The 16,587-nt window shown below is 42.5% G+C and overlaps 1 protein-coding gene across 6 annotated transcripts in view; it reads left to right on the top strand.

Annotated features, from left to right (window-relative positions):
- Positions 1-16,587, top strand: part of LOC116064851 (partitioning defective 3 homolog) — a 379,664-nt gene that overhangs the window by 275,939 nt on the left and 87,138 nt on the right. For all 6 annotated transcript variants that reach the window (XM_035998104.1, XM_035998105.1, XM_031320165.2 and 3 more), the window contains one exon: positions 11,924-12,052. In XM_035998104.1, coding sequence (XP_035853997.1) covers positions 11,924-12,052 — 129 coding nt within the window. The remainder of the gene's footprint in view (positions 1-11,923; positions 12,053-16,587) is intronic.

Below are 16,587 nucleotides of genomic sequence, written 5' to 3'. Positions count from 1 at the left end.
TGTCAATATATTCCCAAAAGAAGTCCCATTCACCTTGTCTCACTTGACCATCAACGGAAATGTTGAGTTTGATGTGAATTATAACAGCCACAAGAGCAGCCTTGATAGCCTGCTGGCTCACAAATGTTGTGGCAACCCGCAGTGATCAAAAACAGCAGCTGAGTGGATGAATTTGTCCACCTAGCTAGCGATTAGAGTCCGGATCGGGCCGACAGAGAGGTGACCGAACCCGGCCGACAGAGTCGTGACCGAACCCGGCCCGAGCCCGACAGGCATTAAGAAATTTGTGTCCGAGCCCGACACAGTTAAAATCTAATTTTTTTCTCATACTAATGCACATGTACGTTTGTTTGTGTGGACTCTTTTATTAAGCAACTGTAGGAAGGTATTCGGAAATGTCAACAGATGAGCGCACGTTAATAAGCTGTTTAATTTAAAATGTTCAATGTGTTAACCTTTCCTGATTGCTTTGTTTCCGACCGTGGCTTTTGCCAGAAATGTATTCGCTGCAAACAGCTGGCTGTCGGGTAGCTCGTCGCTGGAACAAGGTCGACACACACACACCAGTCTGATTCCAGGCAAGGAGGGGGAGATACTCTCGTGTTGAGTAACACGAGAGTATCTTGTGAACAGAGTTTACATTGCTATGGACGCAGGATTCCAACCATAGAGACGGAACAGACTATTTTCTTTAGCGGAAGCAATACTATCATTTTTAAATCAATACAATTATTATCAAATCAATATTATGTGTCAAATTATTGAGTTATTTGGAAAGTAGCCGTGTAATAAGCGGGATAATGTAGCGCTTCAAGCTGATTCAAGACTGATCACCCTGACAGAGTCACCTGTCTCGCTCTACATTATCCCTTACTTAATGAAAAGAGGTGGAAAGCAAGGGTGTGTGGATGGCCGTGTTATTTAATAGACCTTTATACAGGCGTCCCAACACAGACCTGTAATTATTTTAATGACCACAATCCTTTCTTAACCTAAACCAAGTGGTTGCCTAACGCTAACCATTCCCCAAACGTAATCAAGGATTTTAGTTGCCTAGCGTTAACCATTCCTTAATCAGAGTTGATTTGCTTAACCTCAACCATACCATAATGCCCCCACATGGAGAATTTGGAAATGTGGAAAGAATGTAAAAAACATCTTGGCATTGGACATGAACGACAGTGAATGTAATCTGGAGTTTTACTTAATTGACGTTCTTGTCTGGTTTGTGTTGGTTTATCAACTTAACCATGGTTGTATTTCATGGTTGATTTGCAGTCTCTGTCTCATACCAGTGGTATTGTTATACCACAATTCCCATAAACCCCTCTGCTCCCTGACACAAGGAGCATGTTTCTTCTTTCTCTGATTCTTTACAAATACCCACCTCCTTCCACTCTACTTTGTGCGGTATATTATTATAACATATATCCCACTCGGTGTCTGCGATATAAAATGTAATACGGAGGTGCGTAGAGGCTGCAAATGATCTTATTGATTTGAAAAATGCCACATGCATGCATGCATACTTATGGTTCTGTTCTAGTTTTTTTTTATGTAATTTGCTTTGGAGAACCAGCAGGTTGATCCAACAGTAGACTGAAGAGGAGGGTCCAGGGTTATTTATTCAACCTGCTTGTGATGTACAGTCACTATTCCTGGGAATCCATGGGGTTCCTAGTCTCTCTCATCCTCACTTTACTCACAATTACTGTCACTCCCTCCCTCTTTCTTTCGATATATCCACCCGCATCCCTCTTCCCTCCTCTTTCCAAGCTGCCCTGGAGATTCATTGTGGCATTGACAGAAAGACCTCTCCCGTCTCCCCCTGTGAATGCTGGGTGGAATGTATATCACGGATCAGCAGCTCCGCTTGGGCCGGTGTGTGTCCATGCCTGTATTTCAAGTCTTGACGTTTACGAGACAGAAAACCTGCCTCGCTTCTCCCCTCTCCTGTCCTTTAGGTGAGCGTCTTGGAAATCAGGCATTTGAGCGTTGCAAAACACATCTGTCTCCGGACCCATCAGCATGTAAATTAGTTGGGAAATCATTGTTAGAAGCAAGGTTTATTAAGCAGAAAAGACAAAAAATGATTAATGTATGAGGTAATCTGGCGTCATGACAATAATCGTAAGCTTTTTACTCTCACCTACAGTACACATCCTGCTGGGTTTAAGTAGTACGAAGTGAAAGCACCTGTAAATACATCACTAAACCTATTATCAGTGAAAGTCGCTGGTCCCTGTGAGTTTCTGCACATTAGTGGTATTTGGTACAGCTATTCCAAAATTCAGATTGCTTTTCTGCTGTGCTACTTCCACATCCACATTTGCGGTCGCCATCATTAAAAGAGCTGTGCAGACTTTGGATGCTGTGTTTGCTGAATGCTGAGTTTTTGTGTTTGAGGCATGCAGTAGCAGCCTAGCTGAGGATACAGAGAGTGGCAGTGATCAAAATGGCCCATTAGGAATGCAGTGTGCCATACTGTATCTAGGTCACAGCCCAAGCCACCTACTGTAGTTCTTCCACTGAGAAACCACAGCGTTGTCCCCTCCCCGCTCCTCTCATCCCCATCCCCATCCCTGCATGTGAGTGTGTGGGCGAGGTTGGTTAAGCATTGGCCAAATGTGACTGTGTATATGTCTATGAGCTTGTGAGATCATGTGTGTGTGTGCGTGTGTGTATGTGTGTGTCTGCTTATGCATGGGTTGTGGCTAGTAAAGGCATTTAACAAGTGATAATGTGTTTGTCTGTTTGTACATAAAGTGAGAGAAGGAATGTGCAGGATGATTGTAAGTTGTAAAAAATGTCAATAGTTCAAATAACACAATAGGACTTTGCCTGAACACACACACACACACACACACACACACACAAAGCTTACCCAACACCTGAACTTCTCTCCGAGCTGCTCAAGTGTTTCTATGTAAATTGTCCTTCAGAAACTCCCTCCTCACTGCGCTCATACACGTTAACAAATGGATGTATGAATGTGTTTGGACTGTTTATTTGTGTTGTAATGAGAGGCTTTAATCAGGGGTGTCAGGGATTTTAAACATTTCTCTGAGCATGTGCAAAAACACCCCTCTCCCTCCCCACACACACACACGCACACACACACACACACACACACACACACACACTCACACACACACACACACACACACACACACACATAACTCACAAACATAGTGATTTATGTGAAACATTAAAGGCAATCATGTTGGGCTGGGCCTTGTCCTTTGTGTTGCACAGGCTGTTTGAAATATGGAAAAGCCAAGCTGTCCCTTGATATACAGGCACACACATATAGATAAACACAGTCAGACACAGACACACACACACACACACACAGATGCGTGTGTGTACCTGGTATTGCTTAAATGTGAATAATTGGCTCACAAAGCAAACAGATGAATGCTATTTTTTCCCGTTTTGCAAACACAAATCAACACGCATGCAAGAACTTTTAGTTGTAGACAGACATTCAGACTCTCCTTCCAACGCACATATACCCTTATTCCGTTCAATTTTTCACTTCAAGTTGCTTTGATGCTAATAATGAGAACATGCTCAGCCATTCACTGTGATGCAGCTATGTGTGTCTATATTCTGTCTGGTCTCTGTGGCTAGAAAGAACATTTCTTAATAAGATCGGATTAACTCTGTTGCTGGAATTTTGAAAATCTACCATACCCTCCTCCAGACACAGATATTCACACATAATGGCACAAACAAACATAATGGAAGTACAATAAAATATGTACAGGATGGGATACCACCGTTAAAAGCCCTGCGGCCCTGCGGCTCTCTGTGGCTGACCATTCTTCACACATATATTTATATTTAGTCTAAACCCTTTTTCTTGTCATACTCCTCCTCCTACCCTTTAGGGGGGTTGGTGGTTAGGCTCTGTTCATCTTTAGCTATCTATGTCTCCTAACAACTAGACCAGCGGTGGAATGTAGTTGTTGATCAGGCCATTGGACACACACACAGACTTGGATAAGAGAAAATAAAAGGCTTGAAAGAAAAACCGAGCAAGCCAGGACAGAGAAGTGTGAAGAGGGCAATGAACAGATAGAAGACATGAGTGATAGAGAGTTGCAGAAATAACAGGAAATACTGACTCACAAGTCAGGAAAATAGATACATTTAAGGCTGAAAACAATTTTCTGAAACGGTGGTATAGCATAATTTCCATGCATCTGTACTTCTGCCAAAAGATCTTCATTTCCATACAATAACCTCTTTATGGTAAACAGAGGGTGGCAGGCGATATTGTCATTTAAATACAATGATCTAAGATTGGCATACAATTCATATACCTGCAAATTGTTTTTCATTTTCATTATTTTGGTATGGCCATGCAGAGCGTCACTGAAACGGAACATCCTTCAACCTGACGGTGCCTTCTTTGCTCAGCTCGGAGACATAAGAGGCGTAGAAGTATCTGGTGAGAATCATTTTTCCTCCGTCTCGCCCGTGGCGCTGTGCCCCTACTGGGGCTGGGCCTGATGTCATGAATAAATGCATGTCATGCCTCCACGGTGCGGGACACTTTCCCACCCGCCATGAACCATTTCGACTCCCATCCTGCCTCCTCCTGTACCTCTCCCCACTGTTTTCACACCGTTGCTGAAAGAATTAGGCCTGGCTTTCCTCCCCCCCACATACACACTCTCCCCCCCACCCCCACCCCCCACCTTTCCTCCCCAATCGATTGGTTCAGTGTGCGCCACCTCTTGTCCAATGAGGTGAAAGCGCAGAGATGTCATATCTCGCTGTGACAGTCAGGCATGGTCTCTGTAAAAGGCAGTGGAATGTGCAACTGCATGAAGGGTTGTGTTATATTGAAGGCACATGCCATATCATGAACCCCCAAGATGGTGTGAACCCAAAGAGGTGCTTATCTTACGCATTCATTGATGACTCTCAGGTTGCAGTCTTCCTCCATAAACTCATAAAGAAAAATGCTTTTCTGAGGATGCATCATAAATTGTAGATTTTAAATTAAAAGAGCTCTGGCTGAGCAGGGAAAGTGCTGACTGACATTACAGGTTGTGGATAATGAGTTCCGCGGGGAGGGAGATAATCGGCTGGCGGTGGCTGGAGGCTGGATGCTCGATGAACGACGGGAGAACATCCTCCCATACCTCTCTTGGGTTGGTGTCCCTGGGAACCAGTGGTGGGGACACTACGCCGAGGCCACCCGGCGATAACAAATGCCCCTTTAATGCCTGTTAACGATCACTGGGTCACAGTGTGATTCCCGGGGAGGAGAAGAAAACTCGCTCCCTTTTTCTTACTCTGACTTATTGGATTTTTTTACAAGGCGTCTGTGTGTCTCACCCCAGGTAGAGAGTATTTACTCATCACAGCTGCAACAACACTTTGCTAGCGAGGAGGCCAGACAAATCTGACAGCCTTGCCTTCTTAACGAAGCACTATTAAAATTACATGCCACTGTCAGGGTTTTGCCCCAGGTGAAGCACTGTGTAGAAACCATGCACTGCTTCATATTGACATGCCCTTGCATTGGACAGAGATAGGAGAAGATAGAAAAACAGGAATGTGTGAGTATGTGCGTTAGTCTCAACTTTCTGCTGTGTATTGCCATCAATAAGACAATGATAATAACGTCTCTTGATTCGTCTTTGAGATATTTTTTTATGGTGCTTTATAGATTATCACCATGAAATGCAGTAGGTGGAGGCATAGCTATTTATTTTCTTCCTGACTGCGACAAATACAGTTTCGGGGGATGGGGGCTCCAGACACCACATCAGACGTCTGTGGGGGACTTCGCTCTGGGAGATTTGGATTAACTTTCAGGTTGGCCGAGCAGAAACCATAATGATTCTCTCTGTCTGCCCTTGAAATTATCTTCTCATCACTTACTCAAATTGATAGATGCAGTTACTTTTTCTTTCAGGCTCACCTGTTCCATTTGCAGATTTGACTAATGCCAAAAGATTTAACACCTCATATGCAAGGTTGAACCAGGTGGTCCATCACATCCCTGCATTCACTTTAAAAAAAACCACACAGTTTAGGAGCAGGAATAGACAGCTATTTCTGCTGTCTTGTCTCCCTAAGTCAACAACTTCTGTGAGCAAACCACAAATCCCCCACAGAAGATGTCAAAACAGATTAGCTTCTCTCAAATCTACTCCCCAGATTAAATGATTGTAACAATCAAACTGGCTTTGACGCTTTGCATAATTTACTTTTTCTCCCTCTTTTGAAATTCTGTCTTCTTTTTGCTCCTCTGTTGTGCTGCAGCCTTGAAGTATTATTACCCTGTAAATCGATAAAGATGATATATGAGGCATCCACTGCTAGTGGTATAAACCCTTCTGTTTTCTGTGATATATGAGGATGTATCATATTGAATGGAGTACCTACTGTATTGACTGACTTCTTTTATTGTAAAAGCAGACACATACAACAAAGCCAGCTACTCAGTAATATGCCTAATGTGCACCAGTATTTGAAAACATTTGATTTTATGAGATGCTGTCGGCAGAAGTCAGGACACTTTGATTGAGCACTTCAATTTTACTCTCAATGTTTCATCGCATCAGTGGCAGTCACAACATTAATAAAGCATATATTATATATGAGTGACGCATGTTAGATTACATGCCACACAAATGAGGTTTGATGGCCAATCAGACATTATTGGGGCCAAACAGAGATGAATAGCACAGAGCAGCTCAAGCTCTGAATGCATTCTAAAGGTTATAAATATTCCACGCATCTATCTTGATTTATGTGTGCATATCACTATCCTACTGATCGAATCTACATCTTACTCAGCTGTCGTCTTTTTGCTCACGTAATCGTAACTGAATGTCTTTCTACCCCGGCCAGGTGTTTTTTGCGATGTACATCTCCCCTCACCATCGTTCTTTGTCTTTTGAGGGCCCCTTCTGCATTTGTGTATTCATCACTCTTACCTGCTGTTCGGCCACAGTGGGATAGATGCTTAGGAACGGATCATTAAACAGAGCTTCGGTCTGGTGGACTGAAGCAGAAAAATAATATCAGATTTCATGAGGATGTAAATGGCATAACATTGTTTACCTTGCTTTAATGGAGATGTGAGGTCCGGCTGTTGTTGTGACCATCGCAAGTCATTTCAAATAGCTTTTGACAGAATAATCTTAATTCAAAGATGCACTTTTCGTACTTTCGTTTTTTTTTTGGGGCTGTGACTAGTAAGTAAAAGGTTTGAGGGTAAGATTATTCTGTTCCCAATGTAATTAAAATGTGTTTATTAGGATAAACCCCTTGATATATGTATCATCTTGTTTTTGAGGTGGTCCCAACATATAACACAATCATTACATAACAACAGAGTGAAAGAAAATAAAATGTAAATAAAAATACAATTAGCAATACGACAACGTACATACAAAAAAAACTTACAACAACACATGCATACATTCATCAATACATTACAACCACTAAATAGCCAAGATGGCCAATAATAAGTAAACAGTAGAGTGTGAGTTGATCACTAACTACAGTCAAAAATAAACGTTAGGTATAAACAGTAGGAATAAGGATTGACTGCATTATTAAAAAAAAATATGTCAAGAATTATTGTCCATTTCAAATAGCTACTTGAACATTTTTAAATAATGTACTATCAAATAATAAATAATGTCATCAAGATTCCCAGGTTGTAATTATACCGCAGTGTAGCCACATTAAAAAGAAACTGGTCAGACCTTTGGGCCTAAACAAGTAACTCTTTCCCAAACTGCAAAGTACTGTAGTTACTCCATTGTCATTCTACCCATGTGTTGCGGCTGCCAATCAATATCTTATTATCAAGCCTCATCAACCTCACTCTCAATACAACTAGCCTGATGCCAGCACGGATTAATGCCAAGGATGCCAATACTGGCTCAAGAGTTTTACAGAAACCGCTTCTCCTTCGACACTGATTAACTCCAAATCATTACTGTTTTTTATTGGATTCCCTGCGTTTCTCAAATGAGACACTTATCTTCCAGAGACAGGTATACAAGTCAATACAGTTTGCAGTTGTTATACCCACACTGGTACCAGAGACTTCTGTATTTTCCTGCTGAGAAAATGTTGAGTGTAGAAATATTACATTAGGGTTTGTGCGTCAGTGGAGGTTTGACGGCTAATCCTGTGTTCCAGCACGGCCGCCACTGGCAGAGCAGAGCCATGTTGTCAACCAGCAAGTGTCCCGATAGCCTTCTAATAGCTCCGGTAGTATCGTCCATTTCCTCCGCCTCCGCTTTGATGTGGTCCCTCCTTCTCAGGCCACCGGCGATGGGGGAATAGCTGGAGCTGCTGCATGCCCAGGGTGCTGCTCAGTCTAATCCGCCGATATGTTTCACTATGACAAATCCCTCACTGTATTGATGTTGATCCAGAAGAAGAAGAAAAAAAAGTTGATGGCAGAAGTTTGTCTCCCCTTAGGTTATTTTATGTTTTTTGGGGGGTGTCGGAGCAAAAAGAGGAAGGTGAATTTTCCTCTGGAAGTTAATGAAAGTCCTTGAAGTGAGGCGAAGGAAGCTGTCACCTGCCCTGAAGACAGATAGCAGGCTCACTATTATTAGCATTCCCAGCCCCAGCCTGGAGTTTTATGCCTTACTAGAGCCATTTGTTGATTAATTAATCAGGTAATGTATGCTATATGTGCTAAAAAAGCACCCACACTTGCTCCCTTGGCCTCTCCTGGGCTCTCTGCACAACCAGAATCTCCTACCAGGCTACAGCTACACATTCGGAACAATTACAATTCTAAAGCAGCCACTACCAAAGAGAATCCATTTGCACAAAGGGTTCTTGCTGCCTTTAATATTAAGTAAAATAATAAACATCCGTGAGGGAAACAATCTCCCATTTCATGAATATATTCACTTTCACCGGCCCAAAGTCAACCTTGTCTGATGTCATTTTTTCAGCTTTCGGAGAAAGTTTTCAAACTGTCAAATAAAGCTCAGCTATGAGGAAGGTAAAAATAAACTGGGATTGAAGCACCGTGGGGCTGGGAGACTGCAGAGCTTAATGCTTTTTCCTGGTCTTCTGTCTGAAATTGAATGGGACCATTTAAAAAAGCCCATGTGGAACATCATAATCAATGTCTGTTTGTACAATGCAAGAAAATCGAGTTACGTTATGTAATACAAACAGTCAATAAAAATCCAGTCCTTTTCTGTGATTATATTTATTGAATTTCTTCTCATGTCCCTCATCCCCATATACTTTCTGCTATTGCCTTGTCTTTACAATCATCAAATGTGTTCATATAAGTGGCCTGGTTTCCACCAACCTGACAATCATAAAAAAGTGCAAGGTTTGCAGTATTTACATTTTAGAAAGTTTTTTTTGAGTTTTCACATTTGAAACTAGTAACATATGACATTAATACAGAAACAAAACTAGAGACCATGCTGTGACGGGATCACACCAGCCGCAATGCCAAATCAGGCCAGGGGCATTAAGTGGGGGGGTGCCCTTCCCTACTTCCTACCCCCTTCTGACACCCTTGCTCAACCCTCTCAATACACCTGTTAGGTCTCATGACTGTATCTTGCACGGTTGCGATGTTATTGCGGTCACAAAATCTGACTGGCATCATTGGGTAATCAGAAATATATGCAATTCCTATAATCTCATGTTTAAAGAGGTTTCCTTTTCAGCATCTATTTATTTAAGTTTAACTTTTCCCAACTTGATCAGCTTTTCTTCAAGCTATATTTTACTCAACTATCTGTCCTTTCCTTATGTAATCTCTTTAACCTTTCTGAGATACTCTACAGTGCAGTTATATACAATTATACATAATTGTTATTTTGTCCCAAAAACACTTACTTGCTTACCTTGAACGGCAGCTGGATTCTCGCAATCACGAGATCACACTAGAACCACAGAATCACATACCACACGAAAATCCATTTTGTCAGGGTTCAAGTAATGTGTTTGTGTCTGAATTACCAGCTCACTGGACCAATCAGCATCCTGTGAGGAGCTACTAGCAGCTACGGGCGTGGTTTAGGTGTGTGTGACTGCCGCAACTGTTCGTTCAAAACAACAATGGTGGACGTGATAGACAGATGGTTTATCTAATCACCTGCAAGGTATTTTTTTTGAGAATGCCTGCCCTTTTCCAAACAGTTTCCAATTATGGCTTCTCAGATGATTCTGTGTAACAAACCATCTGGCTCCTCAGGTTAATGATTTGTCTCCAGGTCACCACAAGCTCCCAATGCTTGCTGCGTGGCTAGTTGGATGCATTTGATTTAGGATGTAATGAGCGAAGTTCTTCCATCAGAACTCTTTTCAGACCCGTCAGTTAGAGCTGTGTTAAACACATTTTATACCTCCTTGCTCTGAGATTTTTATATTTAGCTCTGACTCCCATTTGGTATTTATGTATAGCAAGTGTTGAGCCTCCCCTGCTTCCCCCTACAAGGCATGGTTAAAGGCTGATATACCCCAATGCCTACCCTGATGTTAAGCATTCACAATAGCTTTAATTATACCATTCATGATCGTGCAGTGACCAATCCTCACCTATTTCATGAAACAATCTCTCAACTGTAATGATAGAATAATAAAGAAATTGTATAACCTATAAACATGGTGTCCAAATGGTTGCATTCTCCATATACATATTTAATTAGGGTTTTCATGCCCATACATCTTGTGAACCACACACCATGGGTCAAAGTAGACAGAGTAAAACTGTATTTTCTGCATATGGTGTACAGATGTGCTTTTATCTCCATGTGCAAATCATGTGCACGTCCTGGATATCTGTCTGTAGTACTTCCTTTTTCTGTATCCTGTCATTTTGCATTTCCTTCACAGGTGGCACCAATGGGGAGCAGCAGGAAATGACATCATACTTTCATGATATGGCCTTTCCTGTTCTGTCTCATCAGAGAGTTTATCCTTTATCTCGAAGTCCTGTGCACATGTACAAAAGTTGACAGCTGTTGTGTTATCCACAAGCACATTGTTGTGAGTAATGAAGTCTCAGCCAGTGGAGTCAGTTAATAGCGTTGTCCACATATTTTGTTTGTGAGTGTGTAGCCCTGTAAATGTACTGCACTCCGTGTCAACTGCATAGCTCCTTTCATTTTCCATTCCTCATCATTTTCTCACACCCCTCAGTCAGCCAGTCTCCAGTCATTTATTCACCCAGCACCCAGCTCGGTCGACCTAAGGAATTTACAATCTTTGGATTGGCTTATTCTCACCTCGCTGTAAAGCTGTAACGGATTTACCGCCACCAGTTTGTCACTCCCATCATTAAAATGTAAAAGTTTGCGACGCTGCCTAGAAAGTTGCAGATGATGCTGGCCAGCTCCGTTGTTTCCTCAACTTACATTTTGCCCGGTTGCAGGTAGTTTGTTCCCTCCTCGCTCAAAATGAAATCATGAGCTGTCACTGCTCCCATCACTCTAAGTAAACTCTACAGCTCAGGGAGGGAACGTGGAGCGCATCCTTACTTTTAAAAAGATTTTTTTTTTTTGCCATTTTCTACTTTCCAGACTTACTCTTAACACCACACACTAAATCGTTTCTGCTGTCCTGGATCGAGACTTGGCAGGGAGGGAATTCACCACGTTGAGTTATCTTTTGATATGGCTTGATGCATTTTGATTGCATTTATATGAAAAAAGCCAAGTTATTCTTTCAATAACGAATGGGTGCTGGGGGAGACTCCTCCTGAGCTGTCTTCCCAGTACAATCCCGACCTGAAGATTTTGACAGTTTGACACTTTAATTTCCTATTGAGTATTTCACCTGAATTTCCCGTACAAAGAAGGGACATGCTGCTGTAAAAATAAATGTCCATATTGGGTTGGAAATTATTAAAGTCTGGGCCTCAATTAAATCCTCTCTGCCGTTCTCTTTTACTCAGGTTTGGAAAGCACCGGAGGGATGAGCGACCAGGAGACAGGATGGAGAGAAAGGGCTCCAGTAAATCTAAAGCTGAGGACATGCAGGCGTCAGAGGAGGAGACCTTGCGGATGAGGCTGGAACAAGAGAGGTGAGTGCTCAGACAGAGCTTTGGCTCGCTAAAAGCTTCAACAATTAAGTCCCAGCTGGAAAAAAAAAAAAAAGCACTGCTAACCGGGAAATTAGCAAACTACCTAATTAGCAAAATGGCGGAGCAAGGTTGGGAAATTCTGGGAAAGTACTCTGATGTCAATTTGTGAAAAGTCCTTTTCTTTTATATCAGTACATTAAATAGATCATTTATGGATTGTTGTTGCCTGTGCCATTCAGAGGCGCTGACCTCTTAATGGTGCTCGTAGGCCCCTGTGGATTTGGCATGATGGAATGGTGCTCATTATAATAGTGAAATCGATGTGGCACTGCATTTGTCTACTCCTGCAGCTCGCCCAGGTTGTTAATCGCTCAAGAATACGCTGTTCGCTTTAATCCGCCCCTCTTGGCTCTATGTCCTCTAGTGTTTGTAGACATCAGGACGTCCAGAAGAATAAGGCGAGCCATTGGTTTTGCCGCATGCGCCTCATCCCTTAAAGACGAGCCCCATTTAATTCTCTCCAGCAGGGAAGACGATATTGGTGGCAGGGTGAATAAAAAGACAGCTTGCTGCCTCCATTGTTCTCCACCAGCCAAATGAACTCAGTAATCAAACTGTGGTGCGTAATGACAGCTAATTGAATAGAAACAATAGGGCTTGATACCGCTCCCTCTTACGGCGAAGGGAGAGAAGGATGGATGGCTGTTGAAAATGCATGGCATCACAAACAAGGGTGCGCACACACACAAAAAAAAAAACAAACACACAAGGCCCTCTCCCTTGCTGAATGGAACATCTGGAGGCCTTGCTCATAAAGCTGTAGCACATTTCTTTTTGGTATTCAACTATGACTTGCAGTGATGGTCCTCTCCACTGAGGGTGCGAACCCCTCTGGCTGAGGGCCCAACACATTTCCCTCTGTGCACCCTGGAGAACCAGCATGCCTGGCTTTCCATCCAGATCTGTCCCTTTTGAGAAGCTCCCAGACGACTGTCATGCTAAGCAGCAGAATCAACACAGACACACAGTGGGCATGAGATATGCAGAGAACATGCCCTCACAACCCCTCCCTCCCCACAAACACATACACACTATTTAGATCCTACTTCTTTTCTTTCACTGCTGTCACCCAATTTCTCTGTCCGCTACTTGTCTTGCAGCACGTTCTCATTCCCTGTCTTGTTTGTGTCCGTTCTGCATGTGTGAGCTCCGGTCTCAGCTGCCTGTGCAGGAGGGCAACCTAATTCTTTCCTTTTGTACCTGTTCCCAAATCCCATCACTCAGCCAGGCTAGGATTGTCCCTCGTTTAATGGAAAGAGAATCCGGAGGGAAATCCGGGTGGGTAATAATAAGCCAACCTGCCACGAAGACAAGTCGATATTCAAAGCAGGACGACAGCTCAGAAATCCATTACTTCTTGTATTTTTTGGTTGCACTACTGCATTACTCCAAGGTGCTACATTTGACTGTCTTAGTTCTCTGCTTAAGGCAAACACTCTGATTGATTAGAATGCTGCCACAGAGACAGCACCATTTCAGAGTCCGTTTATGAAATTATGAATTGGACCGTAACGGGTTTTCGACGCTGGCAATCGTCAGCCAGCACAGTGTTTCAAGCACGACCCAGGATGGGCTGCAGCCAAACTCCCGGCTCGGCTGACATTAGCGATCATTAATTTCAGCAGACAGCGGCTTTTAGCGATTCAAAATAGGAGTCAGCGAAGAGGTGAGACAGATTAATTCATAAAAACCTGGCCTTTTTACCCTGCAATAAGGCAGCTATGGTTATATATTTAAAACTCTGACCTTGATATGATTCATGCAATTTATGGTCAGCCTCTTATGGATGGAAGATGATAGAGAGGAGAGTGCATAAAACTTTGACTTCATTGCTAGATGAAGCACAGTGCAGTGCATCCACTTGATGGAGAGTGGTCATCAGCAGCATTTGTTTTGCTAAAATCTTTTATTTTATGTTATACAGCTCCTGTGATTGACTGTTTTCATGCCTCATCAAGGTGACATTAGCACCTGTGGTTAGGCTGATCTAAATCTTTGTTTATCCCAGCGGTGGCAGCCATTACTCTGGTCTCTTTATGCCTGTGGACAGCACCCAAGACACCCCTATCTGATTGGCTCATGTTGAGAGGACTGTGGAGACAACAAGCTCTCTGATTGGACCTTGGGTGGGTTGGAGAGTACCCATTTCTGTGGCTATGGCACTCATTCATACAAGGCCATGGGGGAGAAGGGAGAGAAAAAAAGAAACAGAGGGCAGGTGGTGTTGCTGGAACTTCTATCAGTCTCTGACTTATCTCTGCACACGCTAGCCCTGAAACTATATTTTCCTGGCCAAAGAGGCAAGCACACAAAGACAACCTGACAATGTTCCTTCTTCATTTTCCGCCTGAACTGAACTCCATTCTCTCTGTCTTTCTCTGTGGCAGCTGATTATGATGTCCATTCTCTCTTATCTGCTTGGCTCCAGTTGGCTTCTAATCAGCGGCCAGCACTCCACTGCTACTCTCCGTGTACCCGCTCCCCGGACCACAGCAGAACACAACTGCTTTTTTTTTATCCTCGACAGTTGCCTGCTTCCTCTTGTTTGTTGTTTGACTTCCTGCTGACTCTAGACAAACAAAACCTAAGCAGTGATTCTGGAGTGGGTCAGTCAGCACAATTCATATTGACAAACTGCAAAACTGGATCAGGCGTGAGAATGTGGTCTTTTCTTTAACAAAGGAGAAGTTCTTCTCTTATACAATGTTCAGGGTACACTGAACTTAGTGCCACTAATAAAAAAGAAATAAGACAATTTGCTATAAGGCACACCCTTTCCTTTTTTTATCACAGTGATTGTGGTGCCAGCATTATAATTCCACTTTGTCAAACCATCTCATTATTTCAGTGTCCTATTTGAGTCCCATTTGCATAGTGAGTTGAAAGGAAGCTCCAACTGGCTGATTGGGAAGTTTGATTACATTTGTAATTATATTGATACCTACAGCAAGTTAATGTGATTGTTAACACTGTGAATTAACACCACGGAAGTTGGACAATTATCTCTGTGATTGCATTATGCTGTTATGGGCCAAGGGTCAACACAAAAGATGGTCTATCGGAGGTTTGTGATTCTGCACAGACAGCTGCATGCAGAGTCATTTACTGCACTTTGATTAGATTCAGATACGTTCTGCACTTCAGAACAATGGAATACGTTTTGGTGAGGCGGGATTGAAAAGAATAATCTATTCAAGGCAGCTGGATGAGAAAGTGAAAGAGCAAATACATTCTGTTTCATCCACCACGGTAACAATGCATATTGAAGAGGCAGGCTTTCAAGTTTCTAAGTATGTTGACTTCAAAATTCCCCCCCCCCCCTTCTTCTGCATCTCCCCCTGCCTCCCTTGGGTAGATTACACATTGACAAACATATGGAGAAGGAGTCTGCTGGCTTTGTTGGTCCAAAAAACAGCCCTGTTGGATAAATAGTGAGATTTATTCCGTGTAGTGAGGAAGAATTTGAGGTGGGCTGACACTTTGCTACCAGTTCACCCCAAGCCTGTCATTGTACCAATATGTTAAAGTAATTACTTGATGTGACAGTCTTCTGCTTTCACATTCATGTGTTGAAGTGAAGCTTCGGCAACTATATCATTTCTAATTCAGTTTTAGTTGATGTGAAGGTATCCACAGTTAATTGAGTGAAAATGAATGACAGGAAAAATAACAGAGAACAGAAAAAGTTGAAAGGGAGGAATGTTAAAGAAAACATATTGTCATCTGGCTGACACATAATTTTCTTGAAGACATGGCCAGTCACTGGATTAGGGGTTGAACTTTAACTGCCCTAAAAAAAACCTCATAGACTGTCTAGACTATCTTTTAGCCAAGAGGAAATGACTTTCCACTGCACTGTTATGAAGAACAAGCAAGTAGGCATTGTATTTTATTTAAAGGTACATGTGAGGTCAATTATACTTCTAAGAATATAGAGTAAAACACAGAACACACATGGAGAAACAGAAGAAACTGAGCAATTACTGATGTAATAGAGGAATTATCTTCTTTTATGTCATCAGTCGAATTAAAAGGAAAATGAAAATTCACAGTTGGGCTGCAATGAAGCACTACAGCTCGATTGTCCCTTTTTGAAATAAAATATCCCCGGGCTGGTTGCATTAAAAGCTACAGTGTCCTCTCCTCTCAAACGTTGTATTTGGTAAGAGGAGAGGAGAAGGGCTGGTAATTGGGGCTGTACAGTAATAATGTGTTTAGTGTGGGCAGCACTTTCCTCAATGTTAACATGCTGGGCCATTAATTGGCTAATGGAGTATATATGGTAGAGCGCGGGGGTGGTCTCTCAGGAGAAAGTAGGGGGAAGGACAGGAGTTGGAAGTGGAGCAGCAGTTGCAGGTTGCCTAAGAAGAACGCAGTGAGCAGGTGTGGATGTAATGTTATAGCTAATCAGCCTATTACAAAGCAATAAAATGGCTTTCAAATTCCAATCCTGTTTCCTACTAAATACATTCATA

The sequence above is a fragment of the Sander lucioperca genome, chromosome 23 (genome assembly GCF_008315115.2).
Source record: "Sander lucioperca isolate FBNREF2018 chromosome 23, SLUC_FBN_1.2, whole genome shotgun sequence".
In the NCBI taxonomy this organism is placed as follows: Eukaryota; Metazoa; Chordata; class Actinopteri; order Perciformes; family Percidae; genus Sander; species Sander lucioperca.
Note: the sequence above shows the minus strand (reverse complement) of the source record. Positions and strands in the feature narration are given on the sequence as shown.